Genomic DNA, 19,501 nt, shown 5'->3' with positions numbered 1-19,501 from the left:
AAACATAGTTAAGTATTTGTGAATCCTCAGGAATGAACAAGAGACAACCACCCTGCCCACTGTGGAATGAAGACTCTAGCTCTCCCATGAGTTTAACAAAAATCAATAAAACAAGTGGATTTGTATATGGAAACTGAAGGAATGAGGTAAAGGTGCTTACATACTTACTATCAGGCTAGGGGAATTGCATTCCCCTAGGCAGTGGGGACATTTAGACAAGGGTAAAGTAGAAGCAAGAAGCTGAAGGATAGAGGAACAGGTTCGGTCCTCACAGACCCTGCCAACTGAGGAAGTCACCATTATACCATTATGGCTAGGTTCTTTGATGACATCTGAAATCCCCCAGTGAGAGATGCAAAACTCTCAGCATGTACTGACCCCATCAAGAACTCCATTCTTAGAGCCCCGACTCCAGCACTGTTTCAGCAACTTAAGGCACTGAGCCCTCCTATGGCTGCCTGAGAAAGCCCAATGCTTTCAAGCAGAAATTACACTTTCTCCAGGGACAGCCCACTGATGGGAAGACTCCCCCTGCCACCTCTCTTGTATAAGTCACTATAAAGTGGCAATTCTATTCCATCATACTGAAAACATCCCCGGCCTTGGTGTCAGGGATTTGAGTCCAGGTCATGTTTAATGTTTCCTTCCCTGTTTCTATATTCCTGGGTAAAACCTGCCCTGTTTTAACCACTGTTGGGGAGTTCTGCAATTGCTAAAGAAGTAAACATCTTACCTATTAGAAACAAATGTGAACTCAGTCAGATCACCTTCTGAACATTGTCCCTGAGGCACCGAGAGTACCCCTGGGGATCCCTGAGACTTGAGGAGCCAAGCACAAGCAGGTCTTTCTGTGCCCCAGCCCACACTCCTGGACTCTCCACTCCTTTCTTGATTTATTTGGTTATTTCATCTGCACAAGTATTGTCTCTACAGACCCAAGAAGCCTGGGAATTCCAGAATTTATTAAGGAAAAGCAATGACAGCATGTTACCAGGCCAGCATTTCTCAGGTGACAGGTGATAGGTGATGCCCCAGAATGTTTCCATGGAAAAATCCTCATAACAATAAGGACAGCTGCCCGAGACACCAAGCAAGGCTTGAACAAAGAACTCACGGGTGCACAAACAGGATGAATAATTGGGGGGAGGGGAGGATGCCTGTCAAACAGTTCTGTTTATGCTCACATTTGGCAGCAGCCAGCCGAATTCTTGCTTGTTGATCCCCACTAAGAAAGGGACAGTGTTGACACTCTTCTCAGCCAGAATCTCTTCTGGGGCCTTGGGCAGCAGCACTCCGTCAAGCACAGTTGGCGTAAAGGGGTAGTGCTGGGGAGGAGAGCAGCACTGTGTTAGAGATCACCCGCGTCTCCTGCTCTGCCTGACCAAGGGGGCGGCTGGAACACAGACCCCCATGGCTGCAGACAGTGGCCACAGAAACACGGGGTCAGTAGAAGGGAGCGAATGGTCCAGAGTCACAAAGGCCTGATTAGGCGCATCTGTCTATGGCAAGGTTATGATGGCAAAGAAGGGGTAGGAGCATCCTTAACGCAAATTAAACATGTGCCATGTATATTTCAATTGTAGCACATTACCTAGAATTAATCCTCACTATTCCTTACACTATTATAGTGAGGTATTCCTCACTATATCTTGGGTCTGTGAGGTTGTCATGAATGTTGAATGTAGACGAATTTCTAAACAGTCTTATTAAATAAGAAACACAGAGACAAATACAGAGTTAAAAGCCCGAGATCAGAGCACTAGCAAAGAACCAAGACCACTTTATCTTTCCACTCACTGTCGTCACTTCCCCTGAGAGAGTGTTTCTTCCCATCTGACTTATTGCCTTTCTGTTCTGCCTTCTCATTGGTTCTAAATCCAACCACACAACTTCCTTGTCACTGCCTGTCTATACAGACCTCCAAGTATCTATGGTTGGTACTGGGATTAAATGTTCCTGTCACCACGCTTGGCTGTGTCCTTGACCACACAGAGACTCTGCCTGTCATTTGATTGGATTAAGGGCATGGGCTACCACTACCTGACTTCTGTTCCTGGCTCGCTAATGACCTCTGATCTCTAGGCAAACTTTATTTATTAACATGCAAATAAAAATTACATTTCAGCACAATTAAAATATCACCACAGTTGAATTAATGACTCCTAAGCCGTTGTTTCAGAGGAAATGCATTCTGAGTCCCTTACCACCATGCTAACACCCACACCCTTATATTATGTGTAAAGTCCTATTTAAAGACACATACATGTTTTGAAAAGAATTAGCTGACATAGGATTTAATAAAACACCAAATGGGCAGGACTTATTATTTCTCCCACCCTGGGTAACATGACACCACATTCTTCAGCTTCACAATCATGCTCTACACTGTGGATTTTTCAAAGTCATCATCCTTGTGTGAAGTTTGAACACATACATCCACAACTTTAGATGGCTCTTTCCCTTTTCCAAAGTTTTATCACATACTGTAGGTACCACGTGACCACTCCCCAGAATGGCCTCATCCTCAGATAGGCAAATGTCCTTCCCCTCTTTTGGATCAGCACTGGCTTCCTGCAGGTCTAATCCCGGGACTGTTTGAGCCATGGGGGAGAACGCCATGGAGTGGGAATTCTGTCCCCAGCTTCCACTTTCTCTCTTGTCTTAAGCATGACCAAGACCCAGAACATATTTCAATATTTTTTCTACGCTACCCTCATCCTCCTTTCTATGGTACCCTCATCCTCCAGGATGGAATTCCTTAAGAGGGACAGACGTCTTGTCTGTTTCACTGCTGTATCCCAGCTCAAAATCATATCCTACCACAGAGTATTTCTTTAAATTTTGTTAAATGGCTAAAAGAGTCTCATTTTAGCCTCATAGACATTTAAAGGAGATGATGGGATCTTCGGGGAGGGAGTGAAAAGGACAGGTGTGTAGGATGCTGCAAAACTGATTTCGACGGACTCTGATCACTGCTGGGAGGAGCAAGGGCAGGAGGGATGAGATGCAGGGCCCTGGTGGAGTTGCCATGGTGTAAGATACAGTGTGATAGCCCAGATTGACATCTCAGGCTCCTCCCTGCATACCTCCTGAGCCCTATGTCATCTCCAGAGGTTTGTGCTCAGCAACGGCTCCCAAGACCCTTGGCCAGCAATCTCAAACTTCTGGTAGTGGGAAGTTCTAGTGTCATTTATTTTCATAGGACCACTTTTAAAGCAAAAAACGCAAAGAAGAAAAGGATAAGATATTAAAGATTTGGAGCACTGAACTGGCAGTCAGGAAGCAGGGCCAGCCATGCCTCTGGTTTCCTTGGCTGTGCTAACTATCGAGTGACGTTGCTGCTCTAGGCCTCAACAGCACAGACAAGAAATGAGTATGAGTCCACCAAGGGGAATTCCACCAGCTGTAGTTAATTGAAGACTAACACTGTAAGGCTGCAAACCTTAAAACATCCTTACCTTTTTGGTGTCTCCTTGCAAATCAAGCTTAAAGAAGTTCTGTGGAAACAAAGGCACATTATGGTAGTCAGCCTTCCTGGTATACAGTCTGATCATTTGGGCCGTGCTCCTAGTGCCCCCCTTGGCTGATGTATGAGAACCCTATACGGGGTTCTCTCTGCAGGGTACAGGTGGAGCATGATGAGGGAAGGGCAGCAGCAGGAAGTCAACATGTCCTGGGACCTAGAGTCGGGGTCACTGGAGCTCTGGGGAGAATGACTGCTTGCCTGCACCTGTATCCTCCCACAACCATGCCCCTGCCAGTTCCTTCTTGGCTAGAACACCCCAATTTCCCTGTGGAACAAAAGTGGAGAGGATGTGGCAGCATCAAGGGGAGGTTGAGCTGGGTATGTGAACTAGCAGGATAGGATGAGCCTTCTCTTCCCTCCCACTCCCCTACTTTAAGTTGGGACATCTGGATATGAGATGGGGTCACCATATTCCCGAACACAGCCAATACTTAGAAATGAATACACAACAGTTTCAGTTCAACAAAGTTTAAACTAAAACTATTGCTGAAATGTTGGTGTTAGACAGTGTCTTAGCAAATAGCGTGTAAGTGTAGGGTGCTACTGACTTTTATCTTCCCAGGAGACAAGAAAGCTTCAGAGGGAAGCCATAGAATGGAAAGCTTAGGTACAGATTCTCAGTAATATATTCTCAGAGCACTCAGACCCAGCCACATACTAAGACATTAGTTACTTAAGGATTCTGTTTCAACCAATACCTTTTCCTGGTCAAGGCTTCAAAACAAAGTGTGCACTAACAACAAAAAACTGTGACTCCTAGAAGCTCACTGACACTCATTTTCAGCATTTGCATGCACACATGCTCATGCACACACGCACGCACATACACACACACTCATACCACACACACAGCACACACTCACACCCACACACAGCACACATGCATCAACAAGAAAAGAGAGGTCAAGAATTTGAGAGAAAGCAAGAGGAGGGGCATGAGGGAGGAAAGGAAAGGGAGAAATTACATAATTGTATTTTAATTGCAAAAACTAAAAAACTATTTTAAAAAGGAAAGCACAAAATTTGCAGTTGGCATCATTGACTGATACTGCTCCCAATAGATAAAAACAAACAAATAAATAAATAATTTTAAAAATCCTGCATCTGGCACTTTAGAGTCATATGACAGAAGACTGAAGGAAACCTGGGTCCAAGTCTATAGAGGACGTTCACTAGACCACACACCCACCACTTTTTGCATGACCTCCAAGAGTTCGTCCTCCGACTTCTGGCGCAGGCAGTGAACAATGACAGCCGATGTGGTGGTTTTGCACCCAGCAATAGCAGCAACTTTCTGTAAGAGATGTCAGGCAACCACAGAGGTCAAGAGCAACATCAGTACCCACCATTGGTGTAGACAGTGGGGTCTATCCTCAGCCCCATCTCTAGAGACAGGAAAGTGTTCCTGAAAACACTCTAGAGCAGCCAGTGTGGTTTCTGGGACCCATGGATTTTTTTTTTCTGTTTCAATTATAATTGTGACATCAGATATTGATGTTTCACATATCTGATTCTGTATCCTTATAACTTTAAAAATGAATAAAATGTCAAAGTATCTCAAGAGAAGCCTGGTACAGACAAGTGAGGAGCAAGAATCCATGATTCCACTGTTAAGTTCTGATCCATTCACTTGCTTATCAATCATTTGGCTTCTGCTTCCAGCACACAATGTATGAGAACTAATATAGGTGGCATGCACCCTGTCTCAACACTCAAGCTGTGCAGAATGGCAAGGCATCTGGATAGCATGATTCAGGTCAGGCACCAGCAGAGTGTGGCTTAGACGAGGCCCTAAAAGCCCTTCCTGTTCAGCCATTCTTACTCAGGAATCTCTTGAGTTGAATCTTATAAGCAGAAGGACACCCCCACCAGAGTCCCAGGAAATCAGAGGAAAGGACACAGGAGTTGTCCAGGGTGGTATTACTTCAGTCAGTGAAGTGGAATTCTCCATAAATAAACCGGAAGTGAAGACCACACCACTCTCAGAAATGGCTCTGTGGAAGAGGTTCTTGGCCAGAGGAGACAACACCTGTTAGGAAGGAGGAGAGGAGGGGAGAATTTATACACACCAAAGGGCCAGCTTACCCTTTTTTTTTTTTTTTTTTTTTTTTTTTTGGTTTTTCGAGACAGGGTTTCTCTGTGTAGCTTTGCGCCTTTCCTGGAGCTCACTTGGTAGACCAGGCTGGCCTCGAACTCACAGAGATCCGCCTGGCTCTGCCTCCCGAGTGCTGGGATTAAAGGCGTGCGCCACCATGCCCGGCTAGCTTACCCTTTTTATAATAATTTTTGGGATCATAGTTTCCCCCTTCCCTTTCCTCCCTCTAACTGTTCCCGTACACCTACCCCCTTGCTGAACTCTCACATTCATGGCTTCTATTTCTTTCCTTATTGCCACTTAAGTCTCCTTCTACACTCTCCCCTACCCCACCCATTCACCTAGGGACTTTGGTGCTCTGTGGAAATGCGGGAGCCTCATCTTTCCTGACCTTTTTCTGAGATCTTGGATCTGAGATCTTCCACAAAACCTCAGTGTAGTGGAACCAGAATACACACAAAGAAACAAAACAGGAAGTGTATGGTAAGTGCCATCATGATGATCAAAACTACCTAAAAGAGAGTTCTGGCAATTCCTTGCCACAAATTCTGCAATGGAATATTTATTACTCAGAACTTACCCTAATAAAGGGGGTCATCATAAAAAGGGTTGAGGATATAGCTTATGGGGCAACTAACAGGAAAGTGAAAGAGAGAGGAGTAGAGAAGAGGAAAGGGGGAGGGGAAGTGTGAAATGATCAGAAGTACAGAAGATGTTTAATTATAGTGGAAAAATTGGAATATTTCAATATCCATATATTAGGATATTGGGTAAATAAGCAATTTCTCAGTTTTGATGTGGAATGGTGTGCACTTATAAATCATAGTGTTACATAAGAATGTTTAATGTTTAGGGAAATATTTGTATCACCCTACATTATTAAGGAAAGTTTCACTGTAAAAAAGGAATATAATTAGATTATATGAAGTCAGAGAATGGATAGAGACATAAAGAGATGATGAGTGATAGATTGATAGATTATAGATAGATGCATAGAACAATGGACATATGATAAATAGATATCTATATAACATATATGCATTGGTTTTAAGATGATCAATAGATGCAGATAGATCATAGATTGGTAGATTTATGGACTGATTGAGAGGGAGTATGGAGAGAGAATGGCGATAGATATGGTTCCTCAACTGTGAATTAGCACTTAGTAGTGTTTTTATGGTCCACAAAAATTCTCTATTTCTAAGCTTCTCTTTGGGTTTCCCTAAGTTCCATCCCCAACATTAGCAAAATATTTATATCTCCATGCATTTGTGTCCCAAATACCCTGCTAGGGTTTGCCCATCTCACTTCTACCTGTTCCTCTTCTCACCCACCTCCAAGCAAAATTCATCCCCTGCTCCAGAGTCAGCTGCCCTCCCTCTTGGTTATTGACAAGTCACAAGAACACTTCAGAGTTCCCTGATGGCCATTAGCACTCAAGGCCATAGCATGTAGATCTGCCTTGGAGCCTAGAAACTACTTCTTCCTGTTTGTGGTTCATACTCAACTCTATTTCCAATAAGAAGTGGTGAGTCTTGATGCTAAATGATTAACAAAGGGGGGAAATTAACCAAGCGAGAAGACTAGGATTGTCCATGTCCCAAACTGTAACTGGACATGCTTATGATTCTAGAAAACAAAGTTGGACACTGAACTTTCTAGAAGCCAGAGTTAGTTTGTTTCTTAGCTCCTCCCCATCTAGTATTCTGCAAGAATTCCTGAACTCCTGTATTGAAAATAAAGATATCTGTGGCCCTTGAAGATAGCTGGTCTCCAAGAGGTCCCATCATCAAATTTACCAAAACTAGGCAGGGATTGCCAGGGACACTTACAAGAACAGAGACACTTTCACTTCCTGCTGACTCTCCAAAGATGGTCACAGAACCTGGGTCCCCTCCAAAATTGGCAATGTTGTCCTGGACCCAGTGCAGTGCAGCCACCTGGTCCAAGTGACCCCAGTTCCCCCGGCTGTGTTCATCCCCTGTGCTGCAAGAAAATATTAGGGGGCATAAATAGAATAGCAAGGCTCCCAGGTCCTCGGGTGGACTTAGGGGACCTTCCAGAACTAGGCTATGCTTTAATGCCTGACCAGAGGACTTCACCTGCCTCTCATCCCTACATGGATCTTTGTGGGGCTCTCACTATTTCTTTTAGCAACTATGTACTAAGTACCCATCATCCATCCAGCTGTGCTTCTAGGATACAAAAGATAAAACCTGACTACATTAATTTTACACTGCAGACCACAAACCAACAGATTCAAAGGGTGTATCATGCCACTAGAAAAAGAAAGTCACAAAGAAAGAGGCAAAGATAAAATCATGAGGCAGTACTGAGGTCAAGGAAGGCCTCATTGAGATAATGGCATTTGGTATAGACCTAAATAAAATTAATCTGGGTCTTATTAGCACCTAGAACAGCTGTTCTCAACCTGCGGGTCATAACCCCTTTGGCAGTCGCACATCAGACATTTACATTATGATTCATAACAGTAGCAAAATTACAGTTAAGAAGTAGCAATGAAATAATTGTATAGCTGGGGGGTCACCACAGCATGGGGAACAGTATTAAAGGGTCACAGCATTAGGAAGGTTGAGAACCACTGGTCTAGAGGATGAAATTTACATTAGGAGAAGCATCAGGTACATAGCAGGTGGCTGCTATGAATTTTAGGTAGAACAGGGACTGGGAGATTTAGTAAGAGTCTCTGTTGTTGTTATAAATAATGGTGAGCATTGTGCAGAGGTCTGACTTGACTCAGGCATCTCCCAGAGCATCCTGGACACTCCGTGGAGCGCTCTCCTAGTAAATTAACAGGTTTATAAAAACTAAGGGGTTATAACAGGCTAGAGGCTTAGAGCTTTGATTAGTAAATGAAGATATGGATGTTGGATGTGAGCTGGGAGAAAAAGAGGAGACCAAAAGCCCACAAGGCCTTTGTCCAGAGCACTCAGGAAACAGACAAGGTCTTTGTTGTAGGGAACAATTAGTTGGTGACAAAGACCTTGTGATGTGGGATGTGCCCTGCACACAGCCAGAGGAGGGATGAGGTGTTAGCTAAATAGGAGCACCTGGGGTTCAAAGGTGAAGACTACAAACAGGGAACTGTCTTAGTACTTCTGGGGTCGCTCAGGGCATTAGTAGAGAGGAAGACACATGTAGCCTGAAGACAGAGAGTGGAAGAACTAAGAAGGAGCCACTGAGGAGGAGGGAAGTGGCCAAAGCCAGGAATGGGAGCCTCTCAAAAGGGCCAGAAGAGATTGTCTATGGCTGGTGTAGTGAGCCACATGAGCTTGGGATGAGCACTGGTGGAGGTCATGGTTGGCCTTGAGAACAGCCTGGCAGGGCCGTTAGTTAAAAACTGGCCTGTAGCACCACTAACTGAGCTCCCTACACGGGTCCCCTCCTTTCCCGGTTTCCTGGGAGAAGAAATCAAACATCCCAGGGCAATGCTGGTGCTGATCCTGTCATAGAGGAGGCGGGGAGCTGAGGGGCACAGGTGAAAATGGATGAGTCCTTAAGTGGCAGCAATGTGAAGAGCGGCCCTCACAAGGCAAGCATGAGTTCGGTGGGTAGGGTAAACATCCTGAAAGGGGGCTCAGAAGGAAGCGGGCAGCTGTGGTTGTGGAATGAAGGGGGATATGGTCCGAGAAAGACGGACCTGGAAACATCATGAAGAAACATAGCAAATATCCTCATGAAGAATGACATCACTAATGCCTGTTTGACTTTGCAGATTCCATGGTTTGGATATGATTGATGTGACAAGGGTTCGTGTGCTGGGGCCTTGGTCCCTAAAGAGACACGGCATTATGCAGTGATAGAATCTGTGGAAGGCGAGGCCCAGTGAAAGTAATTAGGTCATTGGGTACACTGTATTCTTTTAGGATCTGTGTGCTCAGGGAAATCAGGTTACATTCTGAGACAGTGAGCTTGTACCTGTGTGAGTATACCTGTGCTTACAGTTTTTTTTTTCTTTAACTTGAACCAAGCTAGAATCACCTGGAAAAAGAGAAGGACAATTGACAAAATGCCTCCATCGGATTAACCTGTAGGCAAGACTGTGGAGACATTGTCTTGATTAATGATGATGGAAGAGTGGTCTCAATGGGTGGTCCTCTGATATATGAAAAGTAAAATCAGTGAGCCTTAAGAGCAAACCAGTAAAGAACATTCCTCCATGGTCTCTGTTTTAGTTCCTTTCTCAAATTCCTGCCCTATCAGCTGTGATTGGGATGTATAAGCCAAATAAGCCCCTTCTTTCTCAAATGCCTCTTGGTTATGATATTTTATCACAGCAATAAAAAAAACTAGGACATTAACCTGTCTCCCTCTCCTCCCCAGCTTATTGCCCTCCCATGTGCTTTGCTCTTTATCCTACAGACTAAATTTCTTTTCCTCCACTAATGCATTATAAGGTAGAACCTTTCATCACCCAACTCTGCTGAAATAGCCGAGTCTATTTGGTGGCTTTGGGCCACCCAGACTCTGAGCTAAATAAATCTGTCTTTATCATCAATCAGTTTCAGGTAAATTCCTATTTTAAAAGAGAGAGGGGGGGAGGGGGAAGAGAGAGAGAAAGAAAGGGAGAGAGACCAATGCAGGTCTAATAAGGCAGATAGGAAGGTCCAAAACCCTACCTGAGGAATCCCCAGATGCCCAGGCGATACTGAATGGCCACCACCACCAGATTTTCATGTGTAGAGAGGGCCAGTCCATCATAGGTGGATGCTCCACCCACTATCAGTCCTCCTCCATGAATCCACACCATCACCTGGACAACAAGGAAAGAACCATTCTAGTCATAACAATAGAATTGACAAGGAGCTCATACATTTCCTGGTTTGGCTTTTTTGGCCAGATCCTGGCTCTGAGGGACCACCACTCAAATTCAAGGAGTGCCAGCCGGTTGTGAAAGGGAGTCTCTGTCCTCATCTTGCCTGGCTAGGCCAGGAGGCCATCACAGTCATCATCTCTACTAATCCCTACAGACCCCACCCTGTTCTGTGTCTATTCAGGTCTTTTCAAAGTAAGAAACATTATCATGGGAAACAAAGGGGCCAGGGAGGTCATGTGCTCTTGACCACTGCACCATTCCAATGCCTGAAAATGATCAAGTAGCAGTATTCAAATCTTACTTTCAGCTCTATTAATACTAATGCACCTGAGTGATTGTCTCAAGATCCACACACATCTTCAATGGCACCCCTTCCCAATTCCCTTTCTCTGTTGCCTCTGCACACTCAAGTTCTCCCCGATCCTGCTAAGCCCAGTTAAATACACATCCTCTGTGAAGTCTTCAGTCATTTTACTACCCTGAGTGCTGTGGTGGTATTGTGTTCCCCAAAATATTGTGCACCCTAATAAATTTATCTGGGGTCAGAGACAGAACAGCCACTAGATACAAAGGCTAGAAAATGGTGGCACACACACCTTTAATCCTAGCACTCCAGAGGCAGAAATCCCTCTGGATCTCTGTGAGTTCAAGGCCACATTGGAAATGGCCAGGCATGGTGATACACTCCTTTAATCCCAGAAAGCGAGCCTTTTAATCCCAGGGAGTGGTGGTAGAAAGCAGAAAGGTATATAAGGTGTGAGGACCAGAAACTAGAAGCATTTGGCTGGTTAAGCTTTTAGGCTTCTAGCAGCACAGTTCAGCTGAGAGCCATTCGGATATGAGAACACAGAGGCCTCCAGTCTGAGGAAACAAGACCAGCTGAGAAGTTGGCCAGGTGAGGTGGCTGCGGCTTGTTCTGTCTCTCTGATCTTCCAGCTTCACCCCAATACTTGGCTCTGGGTTTGTTTTATTAATAAGAATCTCTAAGATTCCTGCTACAGAGTGCCTAGAACACACCAACGAATGTGAGTAGACTTGAGGCCGAGGGAGCACACAATAGCCTCTAATTTCACAATTCCTGGATTTAAAAGGCACACCTGTCATAGAACTGAGAGACAATAAAGTTGTAATGTTACACAACATTATATATGTTATATATTTATATAACATTACCTAATAAAAGTAACAACATATTCAGCAATAGTATTCTGAGCAATTTAAAATGGTTGTTCACAATGTAGACACTAATACTGTCCAACTTGACAGATAGGAAAATAGGTAAGCATGAGATGTCACCCGAATGGAAGCTGGAGATACGACCTAACTTAGCCATCTGGAGATACGACCTAACTTACCATCTGGCCCCAGCGGCTTCACACTGAGCTCCCATCTCCTGCCATGGCTTATGACCACAACTCAGTAAACTGCTGCTGGACAGGACTTGGAACCCCTGCAACTCTAGGGCTTTAGCCAAAAGTAAGACTATAATCCCTTCTCTCTGGTACATTGTTGCTGCTGTCCTGCCAACTGAACCAGGACTGGCTAGACAATCACCATCCAGTGTTCACATGGATAACTCCTGTTTGAGAAGAAGCTGAGAAGGTAAGACATGGCTTGGCCTTTCAGCAAGTGAGATGTAGACCAAAGATTTCAACCCAGACCCTGTGGTCAAGCTCTTATGTGTATGGCTGGGAGGTGTCCTACCCCCAGGCTCCAGGAGATCCTGTTTCTCTTACTATAGGACTGTTTATGTCCAAGGAAGGACTGAGTCAAACTCATCTTGAGTGAAGACTGAGCTCAAGGGCTGGTGGGCAATGACATGCTCAAGACATTATGAGTTCTATGCAGAGGATTCTGGGAGACTGGGTGGATGCTCACACGCTGCCTTATTCCACTTCAGGGATCATCTCTTTTACAGTCATCCTCCCCAAGTGACTCTGGCCTATAATGGGCAGGCTGCCCTACTCCTGCCTCTTCATTACTATAGGAAATGCTGACTCACTCAGCCATCATCTCGTGCCAAAGGCAAATAAGGAGAAGGAGCTATAATAAAATCACAGGTGGTTGGCAAAGGGCATGAAAAGTGCTTATGAGATTGCCCCAGACTCCTCTTTCCACACTGCCATCATGGTAGTGATAGTTGTCACAGGTAATGTGGAGACAAAGGCAGCACACATCTCCCTCACCAGCCCCTGCCTAGGAGCACAGGCGTGAAGATGAAAGACCCAAGCTCTTGTTCTCTTCTGTGTGCCTTTCCTTCCCTACCTGAGCCTCAGTTTCTCTATCTGTAGAGAAAGGCTTGGGCTGCTCATTTTTCTCTAAGATTCCTTCTGGTGCCAACATCATTGTAAATTGTGTCTTAGCTGATCTGGGAACAGATTCTAATTTAATAACTGAAAGTAGCCTTTTTCCTTTCAGTAGCATAAAAGAGTATGCAAAAATCAAGATGTAATTCCAGGTGGGCAGCAGATCTGATGTCTTTGGGCGATGGTGAAATAAGGAAAACTGGTGAGGGAACTCTTGAATCAGTCTGCCCATGGTGCTCTGTGCCCAGTTGCCATTGTTGCCTTCTAGATGCACAGAGATCTGGATGCTGGAACTCATGAATCTGTGTCAGTGGTCCCCATGCTTACCGGCAGCCGGCTGCTCCTTGACAAGTCAGCAGGGGTGTAAATATTGAGGTAGAGACAGTCTTCAGAAAACTGAAGAGGAATGCGCTCCTTTCTGTTGGTTAGGAGGTCATTGACCATCTGCCCTCTCTCTGCATCTTGGGAGCACCTAGGAGAGGAGAAAAAAATACCAGATGCTCCTCCAGAACAAAGCTGAAAATGCTACCTTAGGGCCAGCACTGTACTTGAAGGCTTGATGCTGTGGATGGAGCTATTTTTCACTGGACCAGACTTATGTGTAATTGGTAAGAGGGTATCTAAAATTACTAGTGGGAACCCTGGGACTCTAAGAGTCTCCCAGACCTGAAGATGGAGATAAACTTGATGCTTTCCCCCTTTCTAGAGTCTTTGGAACGCTTTGGCTCAAGGACAGACAGGCTCATATAGTGCCCTGCTCTGGGAGATAATAGCCCTACACTACCAGTACAGGGCTGTGCCTTCAATTTGCTTTGTACAAGGGGCTTCCGGGTATCTGTGTTCCTCCATACTCTACTTCTTAGGAGACTTCTATTAACCAGGAAGGCTACCTCTAATGACAGCCTGCTGCAGGTCAGGAGTAATAGCTTTGTGTGATGACCTCATAAGAACTGCCTTCCAGCCTGCCTCAGCCATTGATGAGCTGGATGGCCTTGAGTGAATTCATACTTTGCTCTGGGTCCCAAACCTCCAGGTCCATGTGAGGTGAGTGCTTAGAGGGTTGCATATCAGCCTTTTATCATCTTCTTATTCCAGCAATTACTCCTGTATTCTCTGATAACAGAGTTCAAAGGTGAAATGGTAGCAATTGTGTCTGGCACTGATTTAAATTCTCGTAATGTACAAACTCGCATGGCAAATCATCCCTACACTTGGATTCTACTTTTACTCCAAGATTGTAGATGAGAAAACAAAGACAGGGAAATGTGACAGTCTGCCTAAGATCACACAGCTAAGATGATTCAGGCTGTGCAGTGTCTTAATTCAAGTAAATTATAACTAACATGATCCAGTCTTATGTGACACAGATGGAAGTCACACTGGCCTCAGTATGTATAAGTAACAGTGAGGCTCTCAGTGCCAGGATGATGAAGTTGCCACATGGCTAAAGTGAAGCCAGAAAATTATTATCTGGAGGCTTTCTTTTTTTTTTAATTAAGAAATTTTCTATTCACTCTACATACCACCCACAGATCCCATCTCCTCCCTCCTCCCATCCCCCAGCCTTCCCTCCCAAGCCACTCCACATCCCCACATCCCCCAAGTCAAGTTCTCCCATGGGGAGTCAGCAGAGCCTGGCACACTAAGCCTAGGCAGGTCCAAGCCCCTCCTCACTGCACCAAGGCTATGCAAGGCATCACACCACCGCCACTGGGCTCCTAAAAGCCTGCCCATGTGCCAGGGATGGATCCCGATCACCCTGTCTGAGTGCCCCGAACATTTCAAGCCAAACAAACGTCTTCCGTATCTAGAGGGCCTAGTCCAGTCCCATAGAGACTCCACAGCCACTAGTCTACAGTTCATGGGCTTCCACCAGTGTGGCTGGTCATCTCTGCACATCTTTACATCATGATCTCGACGTCTCCCACCTGCAGAATCCCTCCCCCTCCCCCCCCTCTCTCTCTCATCGATTGGATTCCCAGAGCTCAGCCTGGCGCCTGGCCGTGGATCTCTGCATCTGCCTCCATCAGTCACTAGACAAAGGCTCTATGATAGCAGTTAGGGTATTCACTAGACCGGTCACTAGAGTAGACTGGTCACTAGAGTAGACCGGTCCAGGTACCCTCTAGACCACTGCTAGCACTCCAAGGTGGGGTCATCCTTGTGGATTCCTGAGAGCCTCCCCAGCACCCTACCTCTTCCTATTCCCATGATGTCCTCATCTAGCATGGTATCTCCCTCCCTGCCCTACCACTCTGTCCCTGTTCCAGCTCGACCCTCCCATTTCCCTATGTTCTCATCCCCCACTCCTCACCCTCTGCCCCCCCCACTCCCAGTCCAGTCATGTAGTTCTCATCCACTTCTTCACTGGGCCATGCATATGTCCCTCCTAGGGTCTTACACTGTTAGCTAGCCTCTCTGGAGCTATGGGTTGCAGTCTGGCCATCCCTCCCCTCACATCTAGTATCCACTTATGAGTGAGTACACACTATGTTTGTCCTTCTGACTCTGGGTTACTTACTCAGGATTATATTTTCTAGTTCTATCCATTTGCCTGCAAATTTCATGATATCATTTTTTTTACTGCTGAGTAGTACTCCATTGTATGTATGTGCTACATTTTCTTTATCCATTCTTCAGTTGAGGGGCAACTAGGTTGTTTCCAGGTTCTTGCTATTACAAATAATGCTGCTATGAACATAGTTGAGCATGTGTCCTTTTGGTAAGATCGAGCATTCCTTGGGTATATGCACAAGAGTAGTATAGCTTGGTCTTGAGGAAGACTTATTCTCAATTTTCTGAGAAACCGCCATACTGATTTCCAGAGTGACTGTACAAGTTTGCATTCCCACCAGCAGTGGAAGAGTGTTCCCCTTGCTTCACATCCTTTCCAACATAAGCTGTCTTCAGTGTTTTTGATCTTAGCCATTCTGACAGGTGTAAGATGGTATCTCAGAGTTGTTTTGATTTGCATTTCCCTCATGACTAAGGATGTTGAGCAATTCCTTAAATGTCTTTCAGCCATTTGAAATTCTTTTGTTAAGAATTTTCTATTAAGCTCTGTAGCCCATTTTTAAATTGGATTGTTCAGTATTTTGATGCCTAGCTTTTTGAGTTCTTTATATATTTTGGAGATCAGCCCTCTGTCAGATGTAGGGTTGGTGAAGATCTTTTCCCATTCTGTAAGCTGTCATTTTGTCTTATTGACCATATCCTTTGCTCTACAAAAGCTTCTCAGTTTCAGGAGGTCCCATTTATTAATTGTTGCTCTCAGTGTCTGTGCTACTGGTGTTATATTTAGGAAGTGGTATCTGAAGGCTTTCTTAAGTCAACAAAAGCAAGGGGTCCAAATGTATGAAGCATTGTTTGGGAAGTAGACAACAGGCAAATGACTGAAAAGTAAGGTCAATGCTACAAGAACAGTTCTCTTGTGATAGGACATTGCATGTGCTTTCTGTTTGCTTCCATTGGCTTCTGCGTGTTTCTTAACTTGTCTGTAGTACTCATGCATTACATTTGGATCAGAGCATTAAAGACAGCAGACATGACTTCATAAAAGAAAAGAAGGCAGCCAGATGTGGAATCTTAGATATCCTCAGACATCCCTTGCTTAGGAGAAATAACATCTGAACTGATGTTTGTGAGTGTCTTGGGTTCTCTGGGGGTAGCTACGAGGCCATATAGAACTGCTGGTCTTTTTACCATCTAATCAGGATAACTGGGGCACACAAACCATTGTTCAGGTTGTTAGTGGGTGGCTAAATATGTCTGGGAGAGGCATCCCCTCCTCCATTCCCCCACTAATTTTCAGCAAAGAAGAGACAACACTAGGGTAGATAACCCCGGGATACCTCTTTTCCTTACTTATCATATTCTAACATATTACATTATTTGTTTGTTAACTTCTGTGCTTTCTCTTGTCTTTCCCTCCTACTGAAACACAGCTCAATGATTCTAGGAATTTGAACTTGGTTCATTAATGGATCTTCACACTAGAACATACCTGGTTCACAACAAGAGGGGCTCAATGCATGTGTGCTGAACAGAGGACTCTAGAAAGCTACTATGGTTCTAAGGTACTATGAAATGATTCTAAGGTATTCCAGAAGGATTCCAAAACAGTGTACAGTAGATCAGAGAATTGTTTTGATTCCTTCCTGTATCACTTAGAAATATTTCCTAACTGAAGGAGGCCCCAAACCACCCCAGCAGCTTACATAGGAGGGTAAGAGATGGCATTCTTCACAAAGCTCCAGGGCTCTGCAGGCTGTGGAGGAGCAAACCTCAGGGATCCAAGAGGAGGCTTGGCAAAGGGGACACCCAGGAAGACAGCCACAGGCTGTGCGAATCCTTCTAAGCTGACATACTTCCCCAGGACTTTGCCATGAACAGTGTTCACCACGGGTGGTGAGGATGGGTGTCCTGCTAAACAAAGAGAGGACACATAAATTCATCAGAAGGAAAAGTTCAGACCTGGGTTCTAGGTGGGTTTGGGCACTTTTGCGATGTGGCATTGGATAATAAGTCACTTGAACTGTTAGAGGTCTCATTTGCTTCCGACATAAACGCACTAAGAAGAAAACTGCCCTTATGTCAGAGCACCAAGTGGAAAAGAAAGCTGAGGTTGGGATTAGAAAAGCGGTCACCAGAAGGTCACCGCAAGAAGAGGCTAGACTGAAATAAACAGGACCAAACAAGAGGTTACCCCTTATCTCATAATGGCTGAGAAATGCTGAGATGAGAGAGTTTGTATCCTGTGAAAAGAACCAGGTAGATGCCATAGGAGTTAGAGGAAGGAAGGCGGCCTTCTGATTGGTGCCACCACACTGGAACTGGTGCTTGAGGTAAGTAAAGAAAGATGAAAGGCTAAGGGATGAATAAGCAAGAAGAAATAAGAGTAAGACAGAATAACCCAGGGCTTGGCTAAGAAGGGAGGGCAGCATATGACTACAGGCAGAATTCTGTAGCAAGGGTAAGTAAGATAAGCTAGGATGAACAGATACAAGCTAGGGATGGGAATGACATTAGGTTTCATGCCATAGAGTAGGATGCAGCAGTAACAGTTTTGGTCCCAAGAACACAATGATCTTCTAAGATATTCTGCTGACTCTATGTAGGGCCATCTAAATGTAAAGATGGATGGCAGGCCCTGTCTGAACCGTTGGCTCCATTCTTACAAAGAAGACGGTCTTTGCTCATGTCCTTGAAGTTTTCCTTCTGTCTACCTGCTGTGGGATCTGAGGGGACCAGCCTGGCCCTTCTTCAAGAGACAGAAGGACATTCCTACACTTCACCATCAACAATCCTGATGTTTCATCATTTGGTTAATAGTTAGAGTATTATTCATAAGACATGTGCCCTCTTGTCTTCACATTGTTTTCCATTGCATAGAGATGGTACGGGTGAAAAATACACATCCTTAGAATGTGCCCCCACAAGAAAATTCCAGACATTATCAAACAGAAAAATAGTGTGTGGCACTGAGGAGTCTTCATGGAAAAGTAGCTTATAAAATGACATCCATGACACATGGTTTCAATAGCCAACCCCAAAGTGTGTACATTTGGGTTACTTTTCATTGTTTCTGTTTCTAATTACTGTAAATAAAACCAAATGAAATTGGAGTAGAGATGTACATTTGATACCCAATTTATGATGTTTTGGTTTAATGGCATTTAACTAATGATGTATGTTTTTCTTTAAGATCATTAGATTATCAGAACATAACCCTGTCAAAAGTCTAAGATGAGCTTTAAAGAGATAGGAGCCATGAACACTGTAAACTCTTTGAGGAAATCCAAGCTATAAGCTTGGGGCCATGTCTAATGTCATTAGAAGTCAATTCTACATTTTTCTGTTTTTGTCATTGGTGTTAATTATTACCACACCACTGGAACCAGACTTCCTGGAAAATCTGGACATAGGGAGATCTACAGACAGCAACACTGCATGTTGAAGTTTTTCATGAACCTTAAGGGTTTTCTTTTTTTCTGAGCATAGGGCCCATTTATAATTAAGAGGAAAATGCTCTGAAGAAACATGGAGAAATATATGAGGAATGAGGACTTGTTAACTGCCCTGATGTGGGGCCAAAGTAAAGAAAGTGTACTAAAGTGGGAGTAAGTGATGCTGGCTCATAATGAGATGCAGTGAAATATCTTGGTGAAAGATTCCTCTAACCAGATGTGATGGGGCATGCTTGTGACTGAGTCCAAGGATCGCCTCAAGTTTAGGCTAGCTTGGGATAGATAGTAAGGCAAGAAGACGCAAAAAAGAAAGGGAAATGCCACTGGGTTTGGTCATCTCAATACCAGAAGAAGGTCAGGAAGGGGCAGGTGGAGTGAGTGACCCACTTGAAGGGAGAGTATATGGCAAGGGTGTATGTGACCTTTTGGAAGGGAGAGGAGGTGTAAAGGAAGAGAGAGATCCAAAGATGAAAACAGGCGTGGAGAGAGCTTAGAGCTAGAGCAGCCACAAGAGTGGTGTCAGAAGGACAGGCACCGTGGGAGCCTAGGCAGCAGAAGAGGAGGGATGGCAAAACTGCTGAGTGTCAGCTTACAAACCACCAAGGGTTCAGTGATGAACTCCCCCCATAGCAGCCAGCGTAAAGTGTGTTTGGCTCTAATGAGTAGGGGCGGCAAGAGTGTTGGCAACAGTTGATACCACTTACTTACACTGTATGGAATGGTCACAGATTGGACATCTCCTATACGCCAAATTCACATTCCAGTTCCTTT

The 19,501-nt window shown here is 44.6% G+C and overlaps 1 protein-coding gene across 2 annotated transcripts in view; it reads right to left on the bottom strand.

Annotated features, from left to right (window-relative positions):
* LOC102907673 (carboxylesterase 1E-like) overlaps positions 1 to 19,501 on the bottom strand; it is a 108,600-nt gene that overhangs the window by 15,399 nt on the left and 73,700 nt on the right. For both annotated transcript variants that reach the window (XM_076571701.1, XM_076571702.1), the window contains exons 3-9: positions 13,092 to 13,236; positions 10,262 to 10,395; positions 7,454 to 7,607; positions 5,451 to 5,555; positions 4,716 to 4,820; positions 3,459 to 3,497; positions 1,185 to 1,325 (exon numbers count right to left, since the gene is read on the bottom strand). In XM_076571701.1, coding sequence (XP_076427816.1) covers positions 1,185 to 1,325; positions 3,459 to 3,497; positions 4,716 to 4,820; positions 5,451 to 5,555; positions 7,454 to 7,607; positions 10,262 to 10,395; positions 13,092 to 13,236 — 823 coding nt within the window. The remainder of the gene's footprint in view (positions 1 to 1,184; positions 1,326 to 3,458; positions 3,498 to 4,715; positions 4,821 to 5,450; positions 5,556 to 7,453; positions 7,608 to 10,261; positions 10,396 to 13,091; positions 13,237 to 19,501) is intronic.

Source organism: Peromyscus maniculatus, chromosome 5 (genome assembly GCF_049852395.1).
Source record: "Peromyscus maniculatus bairdii isolate BWxNUB_F1_BW_parent chromosome 5, HU_Pman_BW_mat_3.1, whole genome shotgun sequence".
In the NCBI taxonomy this organism is placed as follows: Eukaryota; Metazoa; Chordata; class Mammalia; order Rodentia; family Cricetidae; genus Peromyscus; species Peromyscus maniculatus.
This window is presented reverse-complemented; position numbering and strand designations above follow the sequence as displayed.